General features: G+C 42.2%; 3 protein-coding genes across 4 annotated transcripts; 1 reads left to right on the forward strand and 2 right to left on the reverse strand.

The window, feature by feature from the left end:
* Positions 1–606: 606 nt before the first annotated feature.
* HNRNPH2 (heterogeneous nuclear ribonucleoprotein H2) lies at positions 607–6,727 on the reverse strand. 2 transcript variants are annotated; one of them, XM_007992294.3, is made up of 2 exons: positions 6,619–6,727; positions 607–2,816 (listed from the first exon to the last, which is right to left on the reverse strand). In XM_007992294.3, the coding sequence occupies exon 2, from the start codon at positions 2,761–2,763 to the stop codon at positions 1,414–1,416; it is 1,350 nt and encodes a 449-aa protein (XP_007990485.2). In that variant the 5' UTR covers positions 2,764–2,816; positions 6,619–6,727; the 3' UTR covers positions 607–1,413. The 2 variants fall into 2 exon arrangements, with proteins under 2 accessions (XP_007990485.2, XP_007990484.2); XM_007992293.3 differs by having other exon boundaries at positions 6,607–6,716.
* A 203-nt stretch (positions 6,728–6,930) lies between these two features.
* On the forward strand, positions 6,931–16,774 carry GLA (galactosidase alpha). Its single transcript, XM_007992295.3, has 7 exons — positions 6,931–7,216; positions 10,273–10,447; positions 12,774–12,951; positions 13,836–13,927; positions 15,632–15,793; positions 16,011–16,208; positions 16,478–16,774. Exons 1-7 carry the CDS (start codon positions 7,023–7,025, stop codon positions 16,766–16,768), a joined length of 1,290 nt encoding a protein of 429 aa, XP_007990486.1. The 5' UTR covers positions 6,931–7,022; the 3' UTR covers positions 16,769–16,774.
* A 1,705-nt stretch (positions 16,775–18,479) lies between these two features.
* On the reverse strand, positions 18,480–23,163 carry RPL36A (ribosomal protein L36a). The gene is given in 6 exon segments (XM_007992296.3): positions 18,480–18,552; positions 18,821–18,943; positions 22,260–22,327; positions 22,518–22,623; positions 23,034–23,060; positions 23,062–23,163. Coding segments are annotated over 6 exon segments (432 nt in total). The 5' UTR covers positions 23,149–23,163; the 3' UTR covers positions 18,480–18,531.
* Positions 23,164–24,353: the final 1,190 nt, after the last annotated feature.

Below are 24,353 nucleotides of genomic sequence, written 5' to 3' on the forward strand. Positions count from 1 at the left end.
CTTTTTTATGTTTTGTTTTTGACACATAATTGTAAGCCTACTTCTTTTTTAACATACAAAGGTGCCTTCTAGTTTGTGATGAAATACAAAGGATTATTTATTCACTTTCACTTCTTTAGATTTTAGAGAATACTAGCTTGGTAAGCGGCTCCAAAAGTAGCTCAATAGTCCTGTAGACATGGTAAGTTTTTTTATAAAAGAAGAAAATGTTCAACTTTAATATTAATCAAAAAAATACGAATTAAAATTGCAATGAGATATCATTTCTCAACTAACAGACTGGCAAAGATCACAAAGAATAATGCGCATCAATAAGGAGGGCATAAGGGGGAAAATAAAGCACACACTCCAGGTAAAAAGATAAAGTACCAGAATCTTGCTGGTAACACAAATCAGAAGCCTTAAAAATGAGTATATCTTTGACTCAGCAATCCCATTTCTGGGGATATATCTTAGAAATAATTAATGATATATGCAACAATGAACATATAAAGATGCTAAATATAGTTTATAATTTTAAAATTAAAAATTTTAATTTTGAGGGAATTATAAAGTCAATCAGCATGCCCATATGACAGAACATAATAAAAATCAATCAGCACAAGATTTTTTCCAGTTTTTAAAAGGAAGATTTATTTAACAAGTTTCACTTAGTACAATACATCTAAATGGAAATCACAATACAAGGAAAGATTTAAACCAAAGCCTCAGAATTTCATACAAACAACACGACCAAACTTCTAAAGTATTGGTATTACATCTTAAAATTGTCCCGTATCCTTCAAAAAAAAAAAAAAAAAAAAAAAAGTGTACACTCACGTGCCTTACAGGATATTAAACCAAAAAGCTAGAATTAACAAACATGCCAAATGTTTTCACTTTGAATCGTAGACACAGCTCCTATATTTGAGTTTTACAGAAAAGCATGTTTCTCAACATGCATCCGAAGTTTTCAATGTATTTGTGGTATAAGAGCAACATTTAACATAAGTGAAACTGCATTAACCTAAATACGCTTACTGCTTAGGTATACTCCTACAACATAACTAACTTGAGGAAAGCTAAAAATTGTTTTAACAGTTATGGTCAATACTGAACTTTGTTATTATGTCCTAGATGAATGTTTCAGTGTTCAAAATTACTGAGCTTGAAGTTTTAAAATAATCTCAACTTCCACTTTACAGTAAGCATGAATCACAAGCCTGTAATGCAAAACTGTTAAACTTAACTCGTTTTCTTAAAAAAGGAGAAAGAAAGATAAAGAAAGAGAAGCTGACCAAGAGTGATCAGAATCAATTATATTTCCCATTTACCAATCATACTGGATATACTAGACATCCCTCCCATTCTATTCAACTCCCACAAATGTACAGCTTTTATATATGGAGTAGCTGTTTGGTGCTCCTTCTCTACCTAAGCAAGGTTTGACTGATAGTCACTGGAGTTTTCCTGCAGAACTTGGTCATATCCACTCATACTGCTCTGACCACCATAACCACCTCCATAACCACCACTCAGCTGCTGGCTAGCAGGACCTCCATAACTAGACTGGTTGGATAAGCCCATCCCTCCCATCATTTGGCTACCATAAGCCCCACCACTTGCCCCTGCTGTAGAATTCAAAAAAAGTTCTACATAGCTGTGATCGTAAGCACCCCCACTTGTTCCTGCAGTAGAATTTAAGAAGAGCTCCACATATCTGTGTTGCATATTAGCTTTGTCTTTTGCCATAGCTGCCACAGCATCTTCATGAGTAGCAAATTCAACATCTGCCTCACCAGTAACTCTGCCATCGGGTCCAATTTCAATATGTACTCTCATGGGATTAAGAGGTGAGAAGAAATTATAAATATCATTCTCAGTGGCTCTGTAAGGTAACCCCCTCATGTGTACACAGTGCCCTGTGGTGCTCTGGAAACTGGACCCACCATCTCCATATCTATGATCAGACATTCCTGAAAAACAGTAATTGAGGTCTCTTCCAAATCTATCAGACCCAAAGCCATATCCATCATTATAGCCACCATAGTCATCATAGCCTCCATACCCTCCACCGTAGGCACCACGCCTCATCCTTTCAAACCCAGCTCCTCTGCCAATGCTATTATACCCTCTGCCAGCCCCCGGCCTATCATAGGGACCTGGCCGCTGCATAGCCATGAGCTTTCGAGGGGGATCATAGTGGGTTCGAACTTCAGCTCGGCTACTCTTGAAGATCTCAATGTACCTGTGCCCTATTCTTTCCTTGTGTTTCTTTAAGGCCTTCTCAGCTATCTCCTGCGAAGCAAACTGCACAAAGGCTTCCCCTGTGCTTCGCCCCTGAAAGTCCACTGGCAGTGTCATCCCATTTGGCACAATTTCCAACCCTGAAAAGAACTGAACAATCTCTTCCTTGCTACAGCCAAATGGGAGTCCTCTAAGGCGGACGAAGCCATCGTTGGCAGTATCAGGGCTATTCGGACCTGTATGCTTCAACACCCAATCCATTTCAACACTGTTAGACTTGAATACTTCAACGTATCTGTGTCCCATGGTTTCTCTGTCCTTCTTCAAAGCCAATTTCACTTCCTCTTCAGATTCAAGTTCAACAAATGCTTCACCACTTGGTCTGCCTTCTCTGGTGTAGATGAAACGAATACCTGATGTGCCATTTTGGATCTTGCAATCAGAGAAGAAGCGCATCACTTCATCGGCTGAGCAGGACCAGGGTAGGCCCCTGACCTTCACCACGAACCCCTCCCTGCCTTCCGTGCTCAGCATCATGGTGACTGTTGGGCTCTTGGTGGCAAGTTTGGCTCAATGCAATTTTAGTGTAGCTGAAAAAAAAAATTAGAAGACTACTGTCATGGAAAAATGCCCGTGATATAGTAAGATAAAAAAGCAAACTATTAATAGAAAATTCAACTATGCTGACAGCTTTTCTGTAAGATGTCTGTATAAACAAAGAGTTCACCAAATTTTTAACTCATTCATTTTTTAAGTTATTTATTCAATGCCTATTACATGTTGGATACCATTAAAAATTAATAGCAATCGGCCGGGTGTGGTGGCTCACGCCTGTAATCCCAGCACTTTGGGAGGCTGAGGCGGGTGTACCACCTGAGGTCAGTAGTACCACCACCTGAGGTCAGGCGGGTGTACCACCTAGAGGTCAGAGACCAGCCTGGCCAACATGGTGAAACCCTGTCTCTACTAAAAATACAAAAAATTGGCTGGGCGTGGTGGCAGGCCCCTGTAATCCCAGCTACTCGGGAGGCTGAGGCAGGAAAACCACTTTTATGTACCCAGGAGGTGGAGGTGAGCCGAGATCACGCCACTGCACTCCATCCAGCATGGGCCACCAGAGCGAAACTAAGTCTCAAAAAATAAATTAATTAATTAATTAACAGCAACAAATCAGTGGGATAAGTCAACAAATAAAAGATGGCTATATCTGAATATACACACATAAAAAACTTCACTAGATCAAAAGATTAAACAATTAAAACATTAAAACACAAACAAAACACAGGTTATATAAGTTCTTTATATAATCTCCTTATATACAAATGTATGCAAATCAATAAAATCAGGGAACTATTTGGGCTTCAGAGATAAATGAAAAAAAGACATTATTGGAAATTCACACATTCATTTTAGAAATATTTTTTAGTTGCCATGTCCAATACTCAGCTCTGGCATACAAGAATCAATAAGCCCAGAAAGGGCTTATGATCCTACAGGAGCACCAAATATCATTATTAAAGATGTCAATACAAATATACATTATACTTGCCATGACCCTCTGGGTGGGGTATAAGCATAGTATCAAGGAGGGACTAGTTATCAGTTCTATTGGTTGGAGGTCAAATGGTTAAATGAAACAGACTAACCTGCCCAGGGATCCATAAACGATTTTTTAAAATTATGATAAAGCACAAATAGGAGAGGGAAAAGCAAGAGAAAAGGCTGGCAAGGCATAGATCAGATCCCAAAGACTTTTATGCAGTGCTTAGTTAAGACTGCATAAAAAAATTGGAAAAATAACATGGAAAATCCATAAACCTACCACTCAGAGTAACCACTAATATGTTCTAACTTAAAAAAAATCCCAATGCAGCAAATTTACAGAATTAAAACTGTATAGAAGTATATACACACTATATACACTAAGCACCTTTTAAGACTTTTAAACCGGGGAGTATGTGGGGTGACTTCACCAAAACTCTTTCAGACAGATCACCCCGGCAACAGTGTGGTACTCAGAGGTGAACTAGGGAGATTAGTTAGAACTTGTCTCTTAAATATACGTTAAAGGAATCGCCTAAGGCAACAGGAGTAAAATGGAGAAAAGCTATATCTACACATACCAAAAAAAGTGGAATCTGCGGGACTTGATAACAGATTAAGTATGAGAGAATACAGGTATAGGAGGATACAGGAGAGCAATCTGGGAAATGTTCAAATTTAATCAATCTTCCAGCAAGTTAAAACCAGAACTAATCATTATTTTTCACCCATCAAGATAATGGAAATTAAACGGTGACAGTAAATCAGTGCTATGCAGAGTTCACAAACTAATAATACACTACTAGAGGAGTGATAATTGATATAAACTATTTCCTTTTTGATAAATCCCACTATATCCTGAAAGCAATTTGATAATATGTATCACGCCTTTTGACAGCAAATACATTTCAGTTATGTGCCCTAAGGAGATGATCTGAAATTCAGACAAAGATTTATGAAGCTATATATTCTTTGAAAAGTACTTTATTAAGAAAACTGGAATATTATGCATTTAATTTTTAAAGTTACAAAAATATTTAATAACATGAGAAATTACTTATGCTATAATTATAAGTGACCCAAGAGCACAGCTGCTTTACAATCTCAACTATGTACAAAATACATATTCCCATACCCTTTGACACTGCTAGAATCCTTCCAGGAATCTAGTCAACAGAAATACTTAGGAATGTTCCTTGCAGCACTGTTAGTAAAGGCAGAACATTGGAAACCTAAATAGCCATCATTAGAGGAATGGCTGAATGAATTATACCTTATCCTTAAAATGGAATGCAATGCAGCCATTTAAAAAAAAATCTATCTGCCTTGACCCAGAAAGATCTCCAAAATACACTAAATGAAAGAACATACATAGTATGATCCTACTTATAGTAAAAGATTAGCATGCATGTATATACGTATGTAAATAAATAAAAGAAGATCTGGAAGCAAACTTGTTTTTGAGAGAACTGAAGGCTAGGGGGAGTGAAGTAGGCTTTTCGCTTTTTACCCTATATACTTCTATACAGTTTTAATTCTTTAAATTTGCTGTACTGGGATTTTTTTTAAGTTAGAAAGAACATATTAGTGGTTACTCTGAGTGGTAGGTTTTTGGATTTTCCATGTTATTTTTCCAATTTTTTTATGCAGTCTTAAATTTCTACAGAAATAATTACTTTTACTTCAGCAAAAAAGTAACATAAAACAAATTGAAATGTTTGCATTTCTGGGATTTGGTATAGGAAATTTTATAAAATTGTCCAATTTTGAATGTGGATGGTTATCTGATATGGTCTGTGAGCATTGGGCCTCTTGGAAACAAAGTACAAAGTGTAATAACCGCCATAAAACTACACTGAGGAAACGATTTAACATTTACTGATTGCATATTAAGTGCCTAGCACACTGCATCTGCAGTGATAACAGTTTTCCTATTAACCATCCTAAGGTCTCAGTGACAGATTTACAGGCTGTTTATTACATTTTGTACAATTTTTTTTTTTTTTTTTGCTTGCCTTATCCCTGGGATAACCCGTCCCATTTAATTCCCTGCACCACTCTACCCCTTAAGAGCCCTTCTGTAGGGGCAGAGAGGTTCTACTTCATTACTGCGTCTCCTGGGAAGGCCATCAGGACTGCTGGCTCAAGTGGGAACCAGGACTCTTTGTGAGTTAAAAATTTGTGTATTTATATGCGTGTTACACACATTTTTTAAAAAACTGTAACGACATAAGGTTGAGTAGTCGTCTCTGGGTGGTGAATTACGTGTATTTTTAAATTTTATACTATATTGTTATTTTTCAAATGTTCGAAATTGAGTATGTAGATTGTTGTTATCAGCAGAAAAATAAACATTATTCGAATACTCAATTCAGTAAAGTAATTTATTGGGCGCCTTTGTCAAGCACGCATTTGCCTAGATGTGACTCTACAGATAAAATTCACTTGGGGCCTCCCCCTACAGACAATCAGGCAGTGGAGACTGAGTGCCTGAATAGATAGACCAGCACTCAGACCACTATTTTCAGTATCTGTTTTTCTTAACTCAGGGCTGTGGTTTTCAAACCTTTTTCGCCTTACGGTCACCCTTAGGGGTCCCCCGAGACCGGCCCAGACAGACAGATATACAAAAACACATACACAGTCATGAGCGTCCACCATTTCCCCACCAGGCGCAGCACAGGCGGCTTCCCGGCACTGAGATGGGGGGGAGGAGGGAAGAGAGCGCGAGGGGGGAGGGGAAAGCAGAGAACGAAAGAGGCGGAGGCGGCCCCCGAACCCCGCTTTGGTCTTCATCATCACCACCCCTGGGTCCCCAGTTCCCACCCACACACCAACCTCTAACGATACCGGGTAATTTTCCTCCTTCTTCCCTCAAACGGCTATAGCGAGACGGTAGACGACGACCAGAACTACTTCTGCTCACGTAAGCGAGTAATCACGTGAGCGCCTACGTCATGTGAGATCTCGGTCACGTGAGCAACTCTCGGCTTAAACTCGGGATCACTAAGGTGCCGCACTTCCTTCTGGTATGGAAATAGGGCGGGTCAATATCAAGAAAGAAAGAGGGTGATTGGTTAGCGGAACGTCTTACGTGACTGATTATTGGTCTACCTCTGGGGATAACCGTCCCAGTTGCCGGAGAAACAGTAACGTCATTATTTAATAAGTAATTGGTGATTGGTCCTCCCCTGAGGTTAAACTTAAAAGCCTAGGTTACCCGCGGAAATCTATGCTGTCTGATCACTGTGACAATGCAGCTGAGGAACCCAGAAATGCATCTGGGCTGCGCGCTTGCGCTTCTCTTCCTGGCCCTCGTTTCCTGGGACATCCCTGGGGCCAGAGCACTGGACAATGGATTGGCGAGGACGCCTACCATGGGCTGGCTGCACTGGGAGCGCTTCATGTGCAACCTTGACTGCCAGGAAGAGCCAGATTCCTGCATCAGGTATCAGATATTGGGTACTCCCTTCCCTTTGCTTTTCCGTGTGTTTGGGTGTGTTTGGGGAACTGGAGGGTCTCAACGGGAACAGTTGAGCCCGAGGGAGCGCTTCCCGACCCGACTCTGCGCTGCTTTTTTATCCCCAGCAAACTGTCTCGAATCGGGACTAGCCCTAAACTTTCTCTGTGTGACCTTTCCTGGGATGGGGGTCCGGCCAGCAGCCCCTGTTTGTTTCTCTCTCTCTCTCTCTCTCTCTCTCCCCCCCCCCCCCCCCCCCCCCCCCCCGCCTTCTCTTTCTCTTTCTCTTCCTCTTCTCTCCTCTCTCTTTCTCTCTCTCCCTGCCCGGTTCTCCTTTTTCACTGCTCCTTGCAGAGCAGGGCCACCCCATAGGCAGTGTGCCCAAAGTAGCCCTGCCCGGTTCTATTCAGACCCTTCTTGTGAACGTTTGTTCTTCCTCTGCCGGATGCTAACCGTGAGAACATCTAGGATGGATAGGAGGGATCGGGGACTAAGATTCGTGCCATTTTTTCTCCTTTTGGGGTCGTGGATTTCTCGGCACTATCTCGAGAGAGTTAGAGAGACCCTAAGGTCGCTGAGATGTCTCCCACCTCGCCTATGAGCGTGGCATCAGGCTGGAAGGTTGACATGGAGGAACTTTATACATTTACACGTTTGGGTGAGGGTTGAGGCTGAATTAGATAGGTATTGAACGTGTCTGACCCTCACAATCCTTATCTGTAAATTGGGATTACAACCTTTTAATTTCAGGGAGCTGACAAAAAAGATCTGAAAAATAGTTCTTATCTCACACAGGTGAACTTTCAAGGAGATAACCTATTTAAAGTACATAGCACAGCGCTTGACCATTCAATTGCGCGTACAGAGCAAATGTTCCCTAACCTGGAATCGATGGGAAAATGAATGTAAACCTACAAATCTGAATGAATATGTGTATTTTTCTGGAGAGAGGATATTTACCTTTCTTCAGATTCTCAAAGGGCTCTGTGACTTTAAAAAGGTTAGGAATCACTGATAGATATTGGTAAAAGGTGGCAGTCACAGTACATTTCTGTGTTCATAAGTTATTCCTATGAATATCTTTACAGATAAAGTCAGGATGTTGGTCAGATCTCACAGAAGAAATTGGCCTTCTAAGTTTCATGTGACCCTGTGGTACAGTATGTGTGGCAATTTTGCCCGTCACGGATTTTTTTTTAGTAGTATTTGCATCTGATTAGAAAACTAATGCATGATCATTGCAAAAAATGTAGATAAAGAAGAGCAAAATGAAAATAAAGATTTCCCCCCACCATTCCACCACCCAGAAATAATCATGATTAAAATGTTAATATACAACCTTGCAATTGTTTTCTATATAAATGAAAACAGATTTCTTTTTTTCATTATTTTCCATAAAAAATGGATCATGTTTATGTCATGTTTGGCTAATGACAAGACCCTGGCACCCAGCCTGGGCTCAAATTCTGCCTCACTGTTACTTAACCCTGTGACATTAGGTAAATAACACTTTTTTTTTTTTTGAGATGGAGTCTTGCTCACCCCATTCTCCTGCCTCAGCCTCCCGAGTAGCTGGGACTACAGGCGCCCGCCACCACGCCTGGCTCATTTTTTTTTTTTTTTTTTTTTTTTTTGTATTTTTTAGTACAGATGTGGTTTCACCATGTTAGCCAGGATGGTCTTCATCTCCTGACCTCGTGATCCGCCCACCTCAGCCTCCCAAAGTGCTAGTGCTGGGATTACAGGCGTGAGCCACTGCACCCGGCCTTAGGTTTTTTGTTTTTTTTTTTTTTTTTTTTTTTTTTGAGAGGGAGTTTCAATCTGTCACCCAGGTTGGAGTGCAGTGGCGTGATCTCTGTTCAGTGCAAACTCCACCTCCCGGATTTAAGCAATTCTCCTGTCTTAGCCTCCCGAGTGGCTGGGATTACAGGCGCGCCACCACAACCAGCTAATTTTTGTATTTTTAGTAGAGAGGTAGTTTCACCATGTTGCCCAAGCTGGTCTCGAACTCCTGGCCTCAAGTGATCTGCCCACCTTGGCATCCCAAAGTACTGTTATTACAGGCGTAAGCCACTGCACCCAGCCTTCCTTTATCTTTTAATTAATGTGCATGTATGTAATCTTTTAGGTGAACTTTTTGTGATGTTGTGCCAAGTTCCTTAAAAAGCCCTTTCGGAAGCTGGGCAGGTGGCCCACACCTATAATCCCAGCATTTTGGGAGTCCGAGGCAGGTGGATCACTTGAGGCCAGGAGTTCAAGACTAGCCTAGCCAAAATGGCAAAACCCTGTCTCTACTAAAAATACAAAAATTAGCCAGGTGTGGTGTCTCATGCCTGTAATCTCAGCTACTCGGGAGGCTGAGGCAGAAGAATCGCTGGAACCTGGGAGGCAGAAGTTGCAGTGAGCCAAGATGGCGCCACTGCACTCCAGCCTGGGCGACAGAGGGAGACTCCATCTCAAAAAAAAAAAAGATAAAAAAGAAACCTAAGTACTTTTGGGCTTTGTTAAGGATTTTGTTAAATATGTAAAGGATTGCAGGGAGAATTAACTTATTTTTAATATTGAGTATGCTTATCCAAGAGCAAAATAATATTTGTCCATTTATTCAAATTATTTAGAAGCATCATAGTTTTAACATATGGGCCTTGCACATATCTTAAATTTATCTGTAGGCATTTTAGGTTGTTCAGTTGTTCTTGTGAATGGGATCTTTTTCTCCAAATAGGATTATTGTTGATATCTGTTGATTATGTTAACTTTGTAGCTTCTTACTTTACTGAACTGTCTTCTTAGATCTAATAATCTTTTCAATTTCATCATATATTTCTCATTCCTATTTTATTTGGGGGTTTTAGGGCAGAAGTATTAAGGGGATAAGAGAGACAAAAGAAAATTTGGAAAAACAATTCATTTTACCTTACATTGCTTGTGATTACTACCACACTATTACTGGATTGGAAAAAATTGTGAAATTACAAGGTGCCTAATAGGTACCTAAGTGTTCACTTAATGAATTGTAATGATTATTGGAATTTCTCTTTCAGTGAGAAGCTCTTCATGGAGATGGCAGAGCTCATGGTCTCAGATGGCTGGAAGGATGCAGGTTATGAGTACCTCTGCATTGATGACTGTTGGATGGCTCCCCAAAGAGATTTAGAAGGCAGACTTCAGGCAGACCCTCAGCGCTTTCCTCATGGGATTCGCCAGCTAGCTAATTATGTGAGTTTATAGATAATGTTCTTTTTCATTCAGAGAACTGTAAGCACTTCTGTACAGAAGCTTGCTTAGAAACAGCCCTCATGGCCGGGCGCAGTGGCTCATACCTGTAATCCCAGCACTTTGGGAGGCCGAGACAGGTGGATCACCTGAGGTCAAGAGTTCGAGACCAGCCTGGCCAACATGGTGAAACCCCGACTCTACTAAAAATACAAAAAATTAGCTGGGCATGGTGATGGACGCCTGTAACCCCAGCTACTCGGGTGGCTGAGGCAGGAGAATCGCTTGAACCCAGGAGGTGGAGGTTTCGGTGAGCCGATATCGCACCATTGCACTCTAGCCTGGGCAACAAAAGCGAAACTCCATCTCAAAAAAAAAAAAAAAAAAAAAAACAAGAAAAGAAAAAAAAAAGAAACAACCCTCATGACACTTAGAAAGTAGAATAGCTGGCTGTTATCTGAACATCGAATTGTAAGGCTTATCATGTGGACTTTGCATGCCATCAGCAGACAGTTTTTTTTTTTGAGACGGAATCTCATTCTGTCTCCCAGGCTGGAGTGCAGTGGCGTGATCTCGGCTCACTACAAGCTCCGCCTCCCAGGTTCACACCATTCTCCTGCCTCAGCCTCCCGAGTACCTGGGACAACAGGCGCCCGCCACCACGCCCAGCTAATTTTTTGTATTTTTAGTAGAGATGGGGTTTCACTGTGTTAGCCAAGATGGTCTCGATCTCCTGACCTTGTGATCCGCCTGCCTCAACCTCCCAAAGTGCTGGGATTACAGGCGTGAGCCACTGCGCCCGGCCTACAAATGTTTTGCAATAGCTGTTGAGGCCCATCTTGGAGTTCTCCTTTTGCTAAAACGACTGAACTCTCTAGGAGGAAAAAGGAACTTGGTTCTTGACATAAGCGTGCATGCATTTCCATATAACCTTTGGGAAGCTATTGCAATGGTACTATAAACTAGAATTTTAGAAGATAGAAGGAAAATATTCTGGAGATCATTGAAGAGAAATAGAGTCCAACACTAGTTAAAGATGATGAAGACATTGGCCGGGCACGGTGGCTCAAGCCTGTAATCCCAGCACTTTGGGAGGCCGAGACGGGCGGATCACAAGGTCAGGAGATCGAGACCATCCTGGCTAACCCGGTGAAACCCCGTCTCTACTAAAAAATACAAAAAACTAGCCGGGTGAGGTGGCGGGCACCTGTAGTCCCAGCTGCTCGGGAGGCTGAGGCAGGAGAATGGCGTAAACCCGGGAGGCGGAGCTTGCAGTGAGCTGAGATCCGGCCACTGAACTCTAGTCTCCAAAAAAAAAAAAAAAAAAAAAAAAAAAAAAAAAAAGATGATGAAGACAGATTTTTTTTTTTTTTTGACAGACTCTTGCTCTGTCACCCAGGCTGGAGTGCAGTGGCACAATCTCACCTCACTGCAACCCTCCACCTCTTGGGTTCAAGTGATTCTCCTGCCTCAGTCTCCCAAGTAGCTGGGACTATAGGCGCACACCACCAAGCCCGGCTAATTTTTGTATTTTTAGTAGAGACGGGGTTTCACCATATTGGCCAGGCTGGTCTTGAACTCCTGACCTTGTGATCCGCCCACCTCGGCCTACCAAAGTGCTGGGATTTCAGGCATAAGCCACCACGCCCAGCCGATGAAGACAGATTTTATTCAGTACTACCACAGTAGAGGAAAGAGCCAAGTTCAATTCCAAATACAATAAAGACAGGTGGAGATTTGTAGCCAATGAGCAGATTGAGGGGGTCAGTGGATGGAATATGTAAGAAGACATCAAGGGTAGGGAGCTTCTTGCTAAAGGCAGACCGTGAGCTTAAACATGAAGGGTGGGGAATGAGGGAAATTGATCAGATATCAATGGTGGCAGTAATAACTTAGCAGGATTCTTGCTAAGGGGGCTTGCTAGGACAGACATAGGAAGCCAAGGTGGAGGTCTAGTCGAAAAGAAGGCTCATCAGAGAAGTCTAACCAAAGTTTCGTCAAGGAGAGTCTTTGCCAAGGTAAATCTATCATTGCCCTCAAAAGGTAACTTTCAGGATCCCATCAGGAAGATTAGCATGGCTGCTAGCTTTCTCCTCAGTTCTGGGCTATAGCTCACACGCATAGTTTGAACTAGCGCAGCAGAACTGGGGGATTTATTCTTTGTCTGCCAACAAACTCATCTGGGTGATTTTGGGGGTTTGTGGGAAAAAGCTCCCAATACCTGGTGAAGTCACCTTGTCTCTTCCCCCAGCCTGGAATGGTTCTCTCTTTCTGCTACCTCATGATTGTGCTTCTACGATGGTGACTCTTTTCCTCCCTCTCATTTCAGGTTCACAGCAAAGGACTGAAGCTAGGGATTTATGCAGATGTTGGAAATAAAACCTGCGCAGGCTTCCCTGGGAGTTTTGGATACTATGACATTGATGCCCAGACCTTTGCTGACTGGGGAGTAGATCTGCTGAAATTTGATGGTTGTTACTGTGACAGTTTGGAAAAGTTGGCAGATGGTATGTTTCATTCCAGAGATTTAGCCACAAAGGAAAGAACTTTGAGGCCAAGGTAGCTGAGCCAAAGAACCAATCTTCAGAATTTTAAATACCCTGTCACAATACTGGAAGTAATTATTCTCCATGTGCCAGAGCTCCCATCTCTTCTCTTTCAGTTAATTAATTAATTAATTCATGTAAAATCCACACATGCCTAACCATAGCTAATATTGTGCACTTATAATTCAAGAGGGCTCTAAGAGTTAATTAGTGATTGTAACTCTCTATAACACCATTTAGGAGAGTCCAGGTTGTCAGTTGGTCACAAAGAAAGAAGCATCTTCATTCCTGCCTTTCCTCAATATACACACCATCTCTGCACTACTTCCTCAGAACAATCCCAGCAGTCTGGGAGGTACTTTACATAATTTAAGCATGAGCAACTGCCTGTCCCTGCTGCTAGTTTAAACATGAACCTTCCAGGTAGCCTCTTCTTAAAATATACAGCCCCATCTGGATGTGATGGCTCATGCCTGTAATCCCAGCACTTTGGGAGGCTGAGGCAGGTGGATCACTTGAGGTCAGGAGTTCGAGACCACCGTGGCCAACATGGTGAAACCCCGTCTCTACTAAAAATACAAAAATTAGCTGAGTTTGGTGGCACATGTCTGTAATCCCAGCTACTTGGGAAGCTGAGACAGGAGAATCACTTGAACCCAGGAAACAGAGGTTGCAGTGAGCCAAGATCGCACCACTGCACTCCAGCCTGGACGACAGAGTGAACTCCGTCTCAAAAAATAAAAATTATATATATATATATATATATATATATATATATATATATATATAACCCCAGCTGGAAATTCATTTCTTTCCCTTATTTCACCCATTGTTTTCTCATACAGGTTATAAGCACATGTCCTTGGCCCTGAATAGGACTGGCAGAAGCATTGTGTACTCCTGTGAGTGGCCTCTTTATATGTGGCCCTTTCAAAAGGTGAGATAGTGAGCCCAGAATCCAATAGAACTGTGCTGATAGATAGAACTTGACAACAAAGGAAACCAAGGTCTCCTTTAAACTCCAACATTACTTAATATCATCCTACCATCTCTCCCAGGTTCCAACCACTTCTCACCATCTGCACTGTTATAATTATAGTCTAAGCTACCATCACCTGGAAAGTCATCCTTGTGTCTTCCCCTTTATTTCACCATTCATGTCCTGTCTATCAACAGTCCTTCTACCAGTATCTCTAAAATATCTCCTGAATCAGCCCACTTTCTTCCATCTCCACTACATGCACCCTGGCCTTCCAAGCTACTATCGGCTCTCACCCAGACTGCTGTGACAGCCTGATCTCTCTGCTTCCACTCTGTCCCAACCCCCATCTATTTTCCAAGCAGCACTAGAGTTATCTTATTAAAAATGTAAATATCAGTTGTTTTTTTTTTTTTTAAGAAAAAACCCTGAGACTTAGCAGAGTTATAAAAAATATAAATGGCATCATCAGTTCCCTGCTTAAAACCCTTAACTGGCTTCCAATTGCACTTGGAATGAAACCAAACCGCACTGATCCAGCCCTTGCCTGCCTCCCCAATGTCCAAGGGGTCATGGCTCTTTCCCTGGCTACACTGGTTTTCTTTCTGTCCCTCAACACTGCAAGCCTATTGCTGCCCCAGAGCCTTTACACTTGCTTTTTTTCTGCCTGAAACAGTTCTTCCCCAAATATTTTTAAAGGGCCGGGCTCCTTAACATTGAAGTCTCAGACCAAATGCCACATATGCAGACAGTTCTTCTCTACTTTAAAATAGCCCTCTGTCCATTCATTCTTTATCACATTAACCTGTTTAATTTCCTTCTCAGAGCTCCGCACTATTTGGAAGTATTTGTTGACTTGTTACCATGTCTCCCCACTAGAGTGTAAGTTTCATGAGGGCAGGGACCTTGTCTGACTTTGACTGTATCCCTAGCATATGGTTAAGTGTTGAATGGTTATTTATGGAATGAATCCCTATTATTCCCTCATCTCTGCAAAACAGTCTTTTTTTTCAGCATCTTAAACCTGATATCCCACCTGCCTATCTACAAACCTTTTTTTTTTTTTTTTTTTTTTTTTGCGACAGAGTCTCACTCTGTCACCCAGGCTGGAGTGCACTGGCGCCATGTCGGCTCACTGCAACCTCAGCCTCCCAAGTAGCTGGGATTACAGGTGTGCACTACCACATCTGGCTAATTTTTGTATTTTTAGTAGAGACAGGGTTTCACCATGTTGGCCAGGCTTTTCTCAAACTCCTGACCTCAGATGATCCGCCTGCCTCGGCCTCCCAAAGTGCTGGGCGTGAGCTACCGCGCCCAGCCTCTACAAACTTTTTATTCCATTAACAAACTATATGCCTAGGATTTAAGTTTTCTTAATGCTTGATGGAGTCCTATGTAATTTTGCAGCTTTTAATTGTACTCATTAAGATCATTTTAGTTCTGATTATAGAAGTAAATTAACTTTAAAGGATTTCAAGTTATATGGCCTACTTCTGAAGCAAACTTCTTACAGTGAAAATTCATTATAAGGGTTTAGACCTCCTTATGGAGACCTTCAATCTGTAAACTCAAGGCTACGAGTGCCTCCTTTAAACTTGACTGTTTTCATCTCACAAGGATGTTAGTAGAAAGTAAACAGAAGAGTCATATCTATTTTCACAGCCCAATTATACAGAAATCCGACAGTACTGCAATCACTGGCGAAATTTTGCTGACATTGATGATTCCTGGAAAAGTATAAAGAGTATCTTGGACTGGACATCTTTTAACCAGGAGAGAATTGTTGATGTTGCTGGACCAGGGGGTTGGAATGACCCAGATATGGTAAAAATTTGAGCTCTCCTTGTTCAAGACCCTGAAGTAGGCTTGTTTCCTATTTTGACATTCAAGGTAAATAAAGGTAAAGTTCCTGGGAGGAGGCTTTATGTGACAGTACTTAGAGCAGGATGCTGTGGAAAGTGGTTTCTCCATATGGGTCATCTAGGTAACTTTAAGAATGCTTCCTCTTCTGTTGTTTGAATTATTTCATTCTTTGTCTCAGTTAGTGATTGGCAACTTTGGCCTCAGCTGGAATCAGCAAGTAACTCAGATGGCCCTCTGGGCTATCATGGCTGCTCCTTTATTCATGTCTAATGACCTCCGACACATCAGCCCTCAAGCCAAAGCTCTCCTTCAGGATAAGGATGTAATTGCCATCAATCAGGACCCCTTGGGCAAGCAGGGGTACCAGCTTAGACAGGTAAATAAGGGTATATATTTTAAGATGGCTTTATATACCCAGTACCAAGTTTGTCTTGGGCCTAAATCTATTTTTTTCCCTTGCTCTTGATGTTACTATCAGTAATAAAGCTTTTTGCTAGAACTATTATTTCCAAAATAATGCTATAGTATCATTTTAATTTTTCCTACAAGTGCTTGATAGTTCTGACATTAAGAATTAATGCCAAACTAACAGGGCCACTTATCACTAGTTGCTAAGCAATCACACTTATTTTCTTGGTTTTTCAGGGAGACAACTTTGAAGTGTGGGAACGACCTCTCTCAGACTTAGCCTGGGCTGTAGCTATGATAAACCGGCAGGAGATCGGTGGACCTCGCTCTTATACCATTGCGGTTGCTTCCCTGGGTAAAGGAGTGGCCTGTAATCCTGCCTGCTTCATCACACAGCTCCTCCCTGTGAAAAGGAAGCTAGGGTTCTATGAATGGACTTCAAGGTTAAGAAGTCACATAAATCCCACAGGCACTGTTTTGCTTCGGCTAGAAAATACAATGCAGATGTCAATTAAAGACTTACTTTAAAATGTTTATTTTGTTGCCAACTACTACTTCCCGTCTACCTTTTTCTCTATTCACTTCAAAAGCTCCCTTTCCACCAGGCTCAGTGGCTCATGCCTGTAATCCCAGTGCTTTGGGAGGCTGAGGCAGGCGGATCACCTGAGGTCAGGATTTCGAGACCAGCCTGGCTAACACAGTGAAGCCCTACTAAAAATATAAAAATTAGCCAGGTATGGTGGCGTCTGTAGTTCCAGCTACTCAGGAGGCTGAGGTAGGAGAATCACTTGAACCCGGGAAGTGGAGGCTGCAGTGAGCCAAGATCATGCCACTGCATTCCAGCCTGGGCAACAGAGTGAGACTCCATCTCAAAAAAAAAAAGTTCTAATTCCTTGAATAAAATTTTCCAAAGTTGAAACTTTGGTACTAAAACTATTAAACATGTATTTACTCATCCAGATACCCACCCCCCTTGTTGAGATTCTCTCCCAATTATCAAAATGTGTAATATTTAACTACAAAGAGCTATAAACATCACTAAGACTGAAATGTAATAAAAAGGATTTATAGGCCAGGTGCCGTGGCTTACGCCTGTAATCCCAACACTTTGGGAGGCTGAGTCGGGCAGATCACGAGGTCAGACGATCTAGACCATCCTGGTCAACATGGTGAAACCCTGTCTCTACTAAAAATACAAAAATTAGCCAGATGTGGTGGCAGGAACCTGTAATCCCAGCTACTTAGGAGGCTGAGGCAGGACAATCACTTGAACACAGGAGGCGGAGGTTGCAGTGAGCTAAGATTGCACCAATTGCACTCCAGCCTAGGCAACAAGAGCAAAACTCCGTCTCAAAAAAATAAAAGATGTATAATTTGGAACTGTTAGGAGGCATTTTAATGAATGGTTATTTTGTCTCTTAAGACTCTTCCACCGAGTTTAGCCAGACATGGTGGCTCACGCCTGTAATCCCAACATCTTGGAACACTGAGATGGGAATTTCACTGAAGGTCAAGAGTTCCAGCCCAGCTGGGTAACAAAGAGAGACCCCCACCACAAAAACAAAGTAGTCAGGTGTGGTGACAGGCACCACTAGTCCCAGCTACTCAGGAGGCTGAGGCAGGAGGACCACTTGAGCCTGCAAGCTCAAAGCTGTAGCAAGCTATGATCCATACCATTGGCATTCCAGTCCACATGAGAGGGAGACCTTGTCTCAAAAAAAAAAAAAATTCCACTAGAGAGTTTCATACGCCAGAAAACCTGTTCTTTGTAGTTATTTTGGCATAAATATGTCTACTTTAAAATGTGAGGGGGAATGTCAAAATGTTTAAGAGTGTAAGACCAAGTCCATAGACAGTATTATATATGTTACAGCGTAACTGTGTCCGGAGAACAATGCCAAAATTCTTTATTAAATTAACTGTTATACCAAAGATCTGAGACTTAACTCTTAGTAAAAACATCTGATATTCACTATGAATGTGTTACTGACTTCTCCCTATTAACCTGAAATGTGTCTACTTACATAACCAATAACCACTGCGTAATGGCAAACTGCATCTCATAAGGCCCCCAGTGATTGAAGTGCCAAATTAGAAAATTGCAACATACGATGTGAACTCAACCAGTCAGCTTCAATCCAAAACAAGTAGTACCAGGAAGAGGCATAAATTTCCCCACAGGCGGAACTGTGTTGATGGCTCTAGCTTATTCCCTCCCAAAAGATGAATGGCAAATAAATGAACTGAACATAAACTCAAGATTTTATTGTCTTCATAATAAAAGATGACACTTAGAACTGGATCACTTGGCCCTGTAACAGAACAGAAAAAAGTTGAGTTTTGTATTTTGCCATGAACTACTGCCCCATCAAGAACATTATCTGTTCCTAAAATGTTCACTATGCTGTTAAGCTTCCTCATTCTTCCTTTCCTCCTTGTAGCAGAAAATCTCACATACCTTTAGCTATAGATCTAGTATTTTTAGAGTATTACCCCTGAGCTCTACGCCACAATGAATGTTCACCTTTTCAAATAATAAAGCTATGAAAAATATTGCACCTTCCACCCACAATTATATACCTTTCTCTTCTTATCTCCTCCCAGTTCAAAATGCTTGCATCTTTTAATAGCCAGCATTCTCTTAGATCTGCAGTTGGGCTCAACGCACTCAAGCCTTAGCACAATCTTCTTTGTAGTTTTAGCCTGGAAAAAAATTAAAGCCTTAATAAGTAACTACAGAAGATCAGTTACTTCAAAAATGACTGCTTTAAATAGTACTCAGTGTACTCTTAAGCCATAGGGAGAAAATAATCTAAAAATCAGTGAATTTAAGAGAAAATGTGTAGAACTTGAGGACTAAAAAAAATAAAGGCTGGGCACAGTGGCTCATGCCTGTAATCCCAGCACTTTGGGAGGCCGAGGCAGGCAGATCACAAGGTCAGGAGTTCGAGACCAGCCTGACCAACATGGTGAAACGCTGTCTCTACTAAAAATACGAAAAGTCAGCCGAGCGTGGTGGCTCGCGTCTATAATCCCAGCTACTCGGGAGGCTGAGGTAGGAGACTCACTTGAACCCGGGAGGCAGCGGAGGTTGCAGTGAGCAGAGATGGAGCCACTGCACTCCAGCCTGAGACAGAGCGAGACTCCATCTCAAAAAAAAAAAAAAAATCTATATATACATAAAAAGAGAAAACGTGCTAATAGCAAAGATGGCATGTCATCCAGTTTGAATCCAAACCCCATTCAGATCAAACATCCTAAAGATTCCTATCAAATGGGCCACCCTGAACTTGTGGCCATTCAGCAGCTCTGCATAGTTCTTTAATCCCAACAGTTTGTGAGGCTGAGGCAGGAGGATCACTTGAGCCCAGAGTTTGAGACCAGCCTGGGCAACACAGTGAGAACCTCGTCTCTATAAAAGATCAATAAATTCTAAGCCTACCTAGAATTTATGTGCATTCAACTGAATTATTTAACTCAAACTACACTCCCCACTAATACTCAACTTTTTTGATTGTTCCTTTTTTTTTTTTTGAGACGGAGTTTCGCTCTTGTTGCCCAGGCTGGAGTGCAATGGCGTGATCTCAGCTCCTTCTCCTGGGTTCAAGCAATTCTCCTGTTTCAGCCTCCTTGAGTAGCTGGGATAACAGGTGCCCACCACCACGCCCAGCTAATTTTGTTATTTTTACTAGAGACGGGGGTTTCATCACGTTGGCCAGGCTGGTCTCAATCTCCTGACCTCAGGTCATCCACCCGCCTCGGCCTCCCAAAGTGCTGGGATTACAGGTGCTTAGTAAGCCACCACGCATGGCCTTGATTGCTCTTTTTACCTAAACAGAATATTGTTTACAAGTTTCATATTTACCAAAAAATTGCAAACATGCTACAGAGTTCTCATAAACCTTACAACCAGTTTCTCATCTTACATTAGTATGACTCATTAACAAACCAACACTGATGCCTTATTAACTCAAGTCCATACTTTTAAAAATTTCCTTGTATTTTCCTAATGTCCTTTTTCTGTTCTAGGACCCCATCCAGGACACAACCTAACATTTAGTCATCATGTCTCTAGACTCCTTTGGCTGTGGCAATTTCTCAGACCTTTTTGATGATCTTGACAATTTCAGCACTACTGGTCAGGTATTTTGTAAAATGCCCCTCTTGGGATTTGTTTTTCTCATGATTAGATAGAGTTATGGATTTTTTAGTGTCATTTTCATCACACCTTATCAAGGGTATATATCAACATGACTCATGGCTGTTGATGTTAACCTTGATTACCTGGCTGAGGTAGTGCTTGTTAGGTTTCTCCACTGTAGTTTTATTGCATTTTTTCTTTGAGGTACAAACAATCCAATTACACTCTAAGTTACTTTAAAATATGCAACTAAGTTATTGACTTTAGTCACCCTGTCGTACTATCAAATAGTTGGTCTAATTCATTCTAATTTTTTGTACCCACTAACCATCCCTACCTCCCCCCACTACCCTTCCCAGCTTCTGGTAACCATCCTTCTACTCTCTATATTCGAGTCCACTTGTTTTGATTTTTAGATCCCACAAATGAGAACATGTGATGTTTGTCTTTGTGTGCCTATTTCACTTAACATAATGATCTCCAGTTCCACCCATGTTGTTGTAAATTACTGGATATCATTCTTTTTATGGTTGAATAGTACTCCATTGCATATAGGTCCATTTTCTTTTTTCCTTGTTTTTTTTTCTTTTTTGAGATGGAGGCTTGCTCTGTCGCCCAGGCTGGAGTGCAGCAGCGTGATCTCCGCTCACTGCAGCCTCTGCCTCCCAGGTTCCAGCGATTCTCCTGCCTCAGCCTCCCGGGTAGCTGAGATTACAGGCCCGCACCACACGCCCAGCTAATTTTTGTATTTTTACTAGAGAAGGGGTTTCACTATCTTGGCCAGGTTGGTCTCGAAGTCCTGACCTCAGGTGATCCACCCACTTCGACCTCCCAAAGTGCTAGGCACGAGCCACTGCATATAGGTACGTTTTCTTTATTCATTCATCCCCTGATGGACACTAAGGTTGCTTCTAAATCTTAGCTATTATAAACAGTGCTGCAACAAACATAGAAGTGCAGATATCTCTTTGATATGCTGATTTTCTTCTGGGTATATACTCAGCAGTGGGATTGTTGGATCATATGGTAGCTCAATTTTTAAATACTCAAATTTCTTAATAAGCTTGCCCCTTTAGCAAGAGTTCTGATACTGCTGCTAGTTTGCAGTTCTTAACAGGCCAAAACCTAGTTAGAACCTGTCTTCTAAACAAGTTATCCAAATGTGAAAAGGTATAAAAAAGCATTCTTTCTGCCACCCTGAGACCAAACTACTTACTGCATCCAAATGAGCACTAAAGTCATTCCTTAATACTTTCTGGAGCTAAACTGCACGAGAGGCAAAGTGCCAAAAGAAATGCTGTGTTGGAGAGAATGCTCCATTCCAATCATCGTGCTAATTACTTTAATGGTTAGCCAAATCACCTAAGGTTTGAGAATAAACAGAAACTCGCTCAGCCTGAGAATACAGAATTCAGGAGGCTAGCAGACAGGCCTAAATGGCTATTCTATAAGAGTTTTAAGACTTCACGAGAACAGGTAGCTGACTGCAGGTTTCTGTGATGAGAAACAACAGAACTTAGTGCAAGCAACAGTCGAGGATTCAGACATGACGACAGATAAGGAGCAAGGCCAATGAAAGGATTTACAAGTGTACTCACACCTCAGTTCTTAGGAAAGCAGGGCACATTCCTCGATTTTTTGCCTCTTCAGAAGGGAAAGGATACAAAATCGTAAACACTGAAATAGTGCAGTATTGTGGACTAATCAGACCTGAGTTGCATTCCCAGCTCCATCACCTACTAGATATATCACTGCAGTCAACTGTGAAAACTTCGCTAAACTAACGCTATACCTATATCATGAAGTGTGTGGACTAGAGACAAGTATACATCCTTACTGTAATTAAGTGGGAAACGTCAAACAGTAATTACCACTCACCTTTTTCCGGAAAATCGGCTTAGTTTGCCCACCATAGCCACTCTGCTTCCTGTCATAACGCCGCTTTCCTGGGAAAACGAATTGGTATTTGTTATAAAATACGGAAGATCAGCAAGTAATTCTTACAGGTTTTATCTTAATTTTGCAGCAGAAATATAAACGCTCAAGTCGGGCGTGGGGGGGAAGAGACCTGGACCCGTATGTTACTCTACAACACAAATGTCACATTAACACCAAATTATGCAGAATCCATCTTACCCTGGGCATACAGAGAATCCTTGCCCTTCTTGTACTGTGTCACTTTGTGGGGTTGGTGCTTGCCACACTTCTTACAGAAAGTCCGGCGGGTTTTAGGGACGTTAACCTAGTAAAGAAACCGTTCAGAATGTGCAGTGTTATTTGACGACAATGGCACAACGCCCTACCTCACCCAGCTAAAGCTAAGGCACTCCACGAGTACTCCTCACTACATGCTAACTCTGACTACAGGGTGGGTCAGCCCCATGTGCTTCAAGCAGAGCTTCCTCCCTCCGTCGAGCCCCAAAGAGGGAAAAGATCTTATTAACTCCACCCCCGGCTAACTCTACCTCTTTGAACCCATCACTTCAATTCCTGGCCCCGTAGCCCAGTCCCTTTAGGGTTGATCCCGGCAAAATTGGGTTGCTCCGCTATATCGAGTCCACACAGGAGCCTGGACCCATCCCGGCACAGCACCGGCGACGAAGGGGGGAAAGATTACGCTGGATGTTACTCGGCCCCACCAGCAGGTCCTACCATGCTTGCGAGAGCGATACCGGCACGGGAAGAAAGAAAGAAGCCGCGCCGCAAACGGAAGTATATAGGAGGTTCCCGATCGCACTTCCTCATGGGAGTCGGTAGGAGCAATCATAGAGTGTAAGGCTCGGCGCAGCGCCCTCCGGCTGCTGAGAGGACTCAGTTCCGAGCCGCGGGCGGGAGCTTAAGGAAGGACTCCGCCTAAAGGGTGGTCCACTCACCCCAACTTCCGCCCCGCAGCTTTGCAGCGTTTCGTCACTTTATCTCTTTTGGTGGACGCTGGTACATAGTGGCGTTCAGTGAAGGGAGCAGTGTTTTTCCCAGATCCTCTGGCCTCCCCGTCCCCGAGGGAAGCCAGGACTAGGGTCGAAAGGAGGGGTCCTCCACCTCCATGTTCCATTCCTGTTCCACCTCAAGGTCACTGGGAACACCTTTCGCAGCAAACTGCTGATTCAATGAAGGCCTGGAGGGAGCCAATTGCTCCAGTTCATCAATCACATGGCCAGTTGGTCCATTCAACAAATGGTCATTAGATGCCCATTATGTGTCAGGCACTGTTCAGGGGGAGGGATACAGTAATCTAATAGGCTTATAAATGTACAATTATGAACTAAGTACTTTGAAGAAAAGGAACAATGATTGGCGTTAAAGCAGCACCCTTCTGTTGAGGGAGTAAGTCAGCTGCTCTAGGTTCTGAAAAGTGACAATGAAATTGTTCGGCTCCTGTAATAGCAATCATCAAGCCTAGAAGTAGAAAGTATCCAGTGGCTCTTCCCTTCCTTGCAGACCTGGCAGAAGGCATATACTAGGTTTCAAGAGAGTCCAGCATAGAAAGACTGCAGGGTGCTAAACATTTTAAATAGATTGTGTCATACAATTCTCACAGTAATTCTAGGAGACAGGTGGTACTATTATTCCCATTTTACAGGTTAAGAAATTGAGGTCGTAGGATGTTAAACGATTTTACCAATGTCAACAGTATTTAGTGAATCTAGGATACAAACCCGGGTAGACTGACTCTAGAACCTGGGTTCCTTTAACATTATAAAATACTGCTGTTGTGGCCTGGTGATTATAATAGCTTATATATATATATATATGTGTGTGTGTGTGTGTGTGTGTGTGTGTGTGTGTATATATGGCGCAGTTACTATATGCCAGGCATTCTCCTAACCACCTTACATACTACCCCGTTTAATCCTGACAGCAACCCCAGGAGGTATGTACCAGTATTAGTATTTAACAGGTGAGGACACTAAGGCACAAGAGATGTTAAGTTTACTTACCTGAAGTCACACAGGTTGTTATTTTTTTGTGGAA

Source organism: Chlorocebus sabaeus, chromosome X, assembly GCF_047675955.1.
Source record: "Chlorocebus sabaeus isolate Y175 chromosome X, mChlSab1.0.hap1, whole genome shotgun sequence".
NCBI classification, from domain to species: Eukaryota; Metazoa; Chordata; class Mammalia; order Primates; family Cercopithecidae; genus Chlorocebus; species Chlorocebus sabaeus.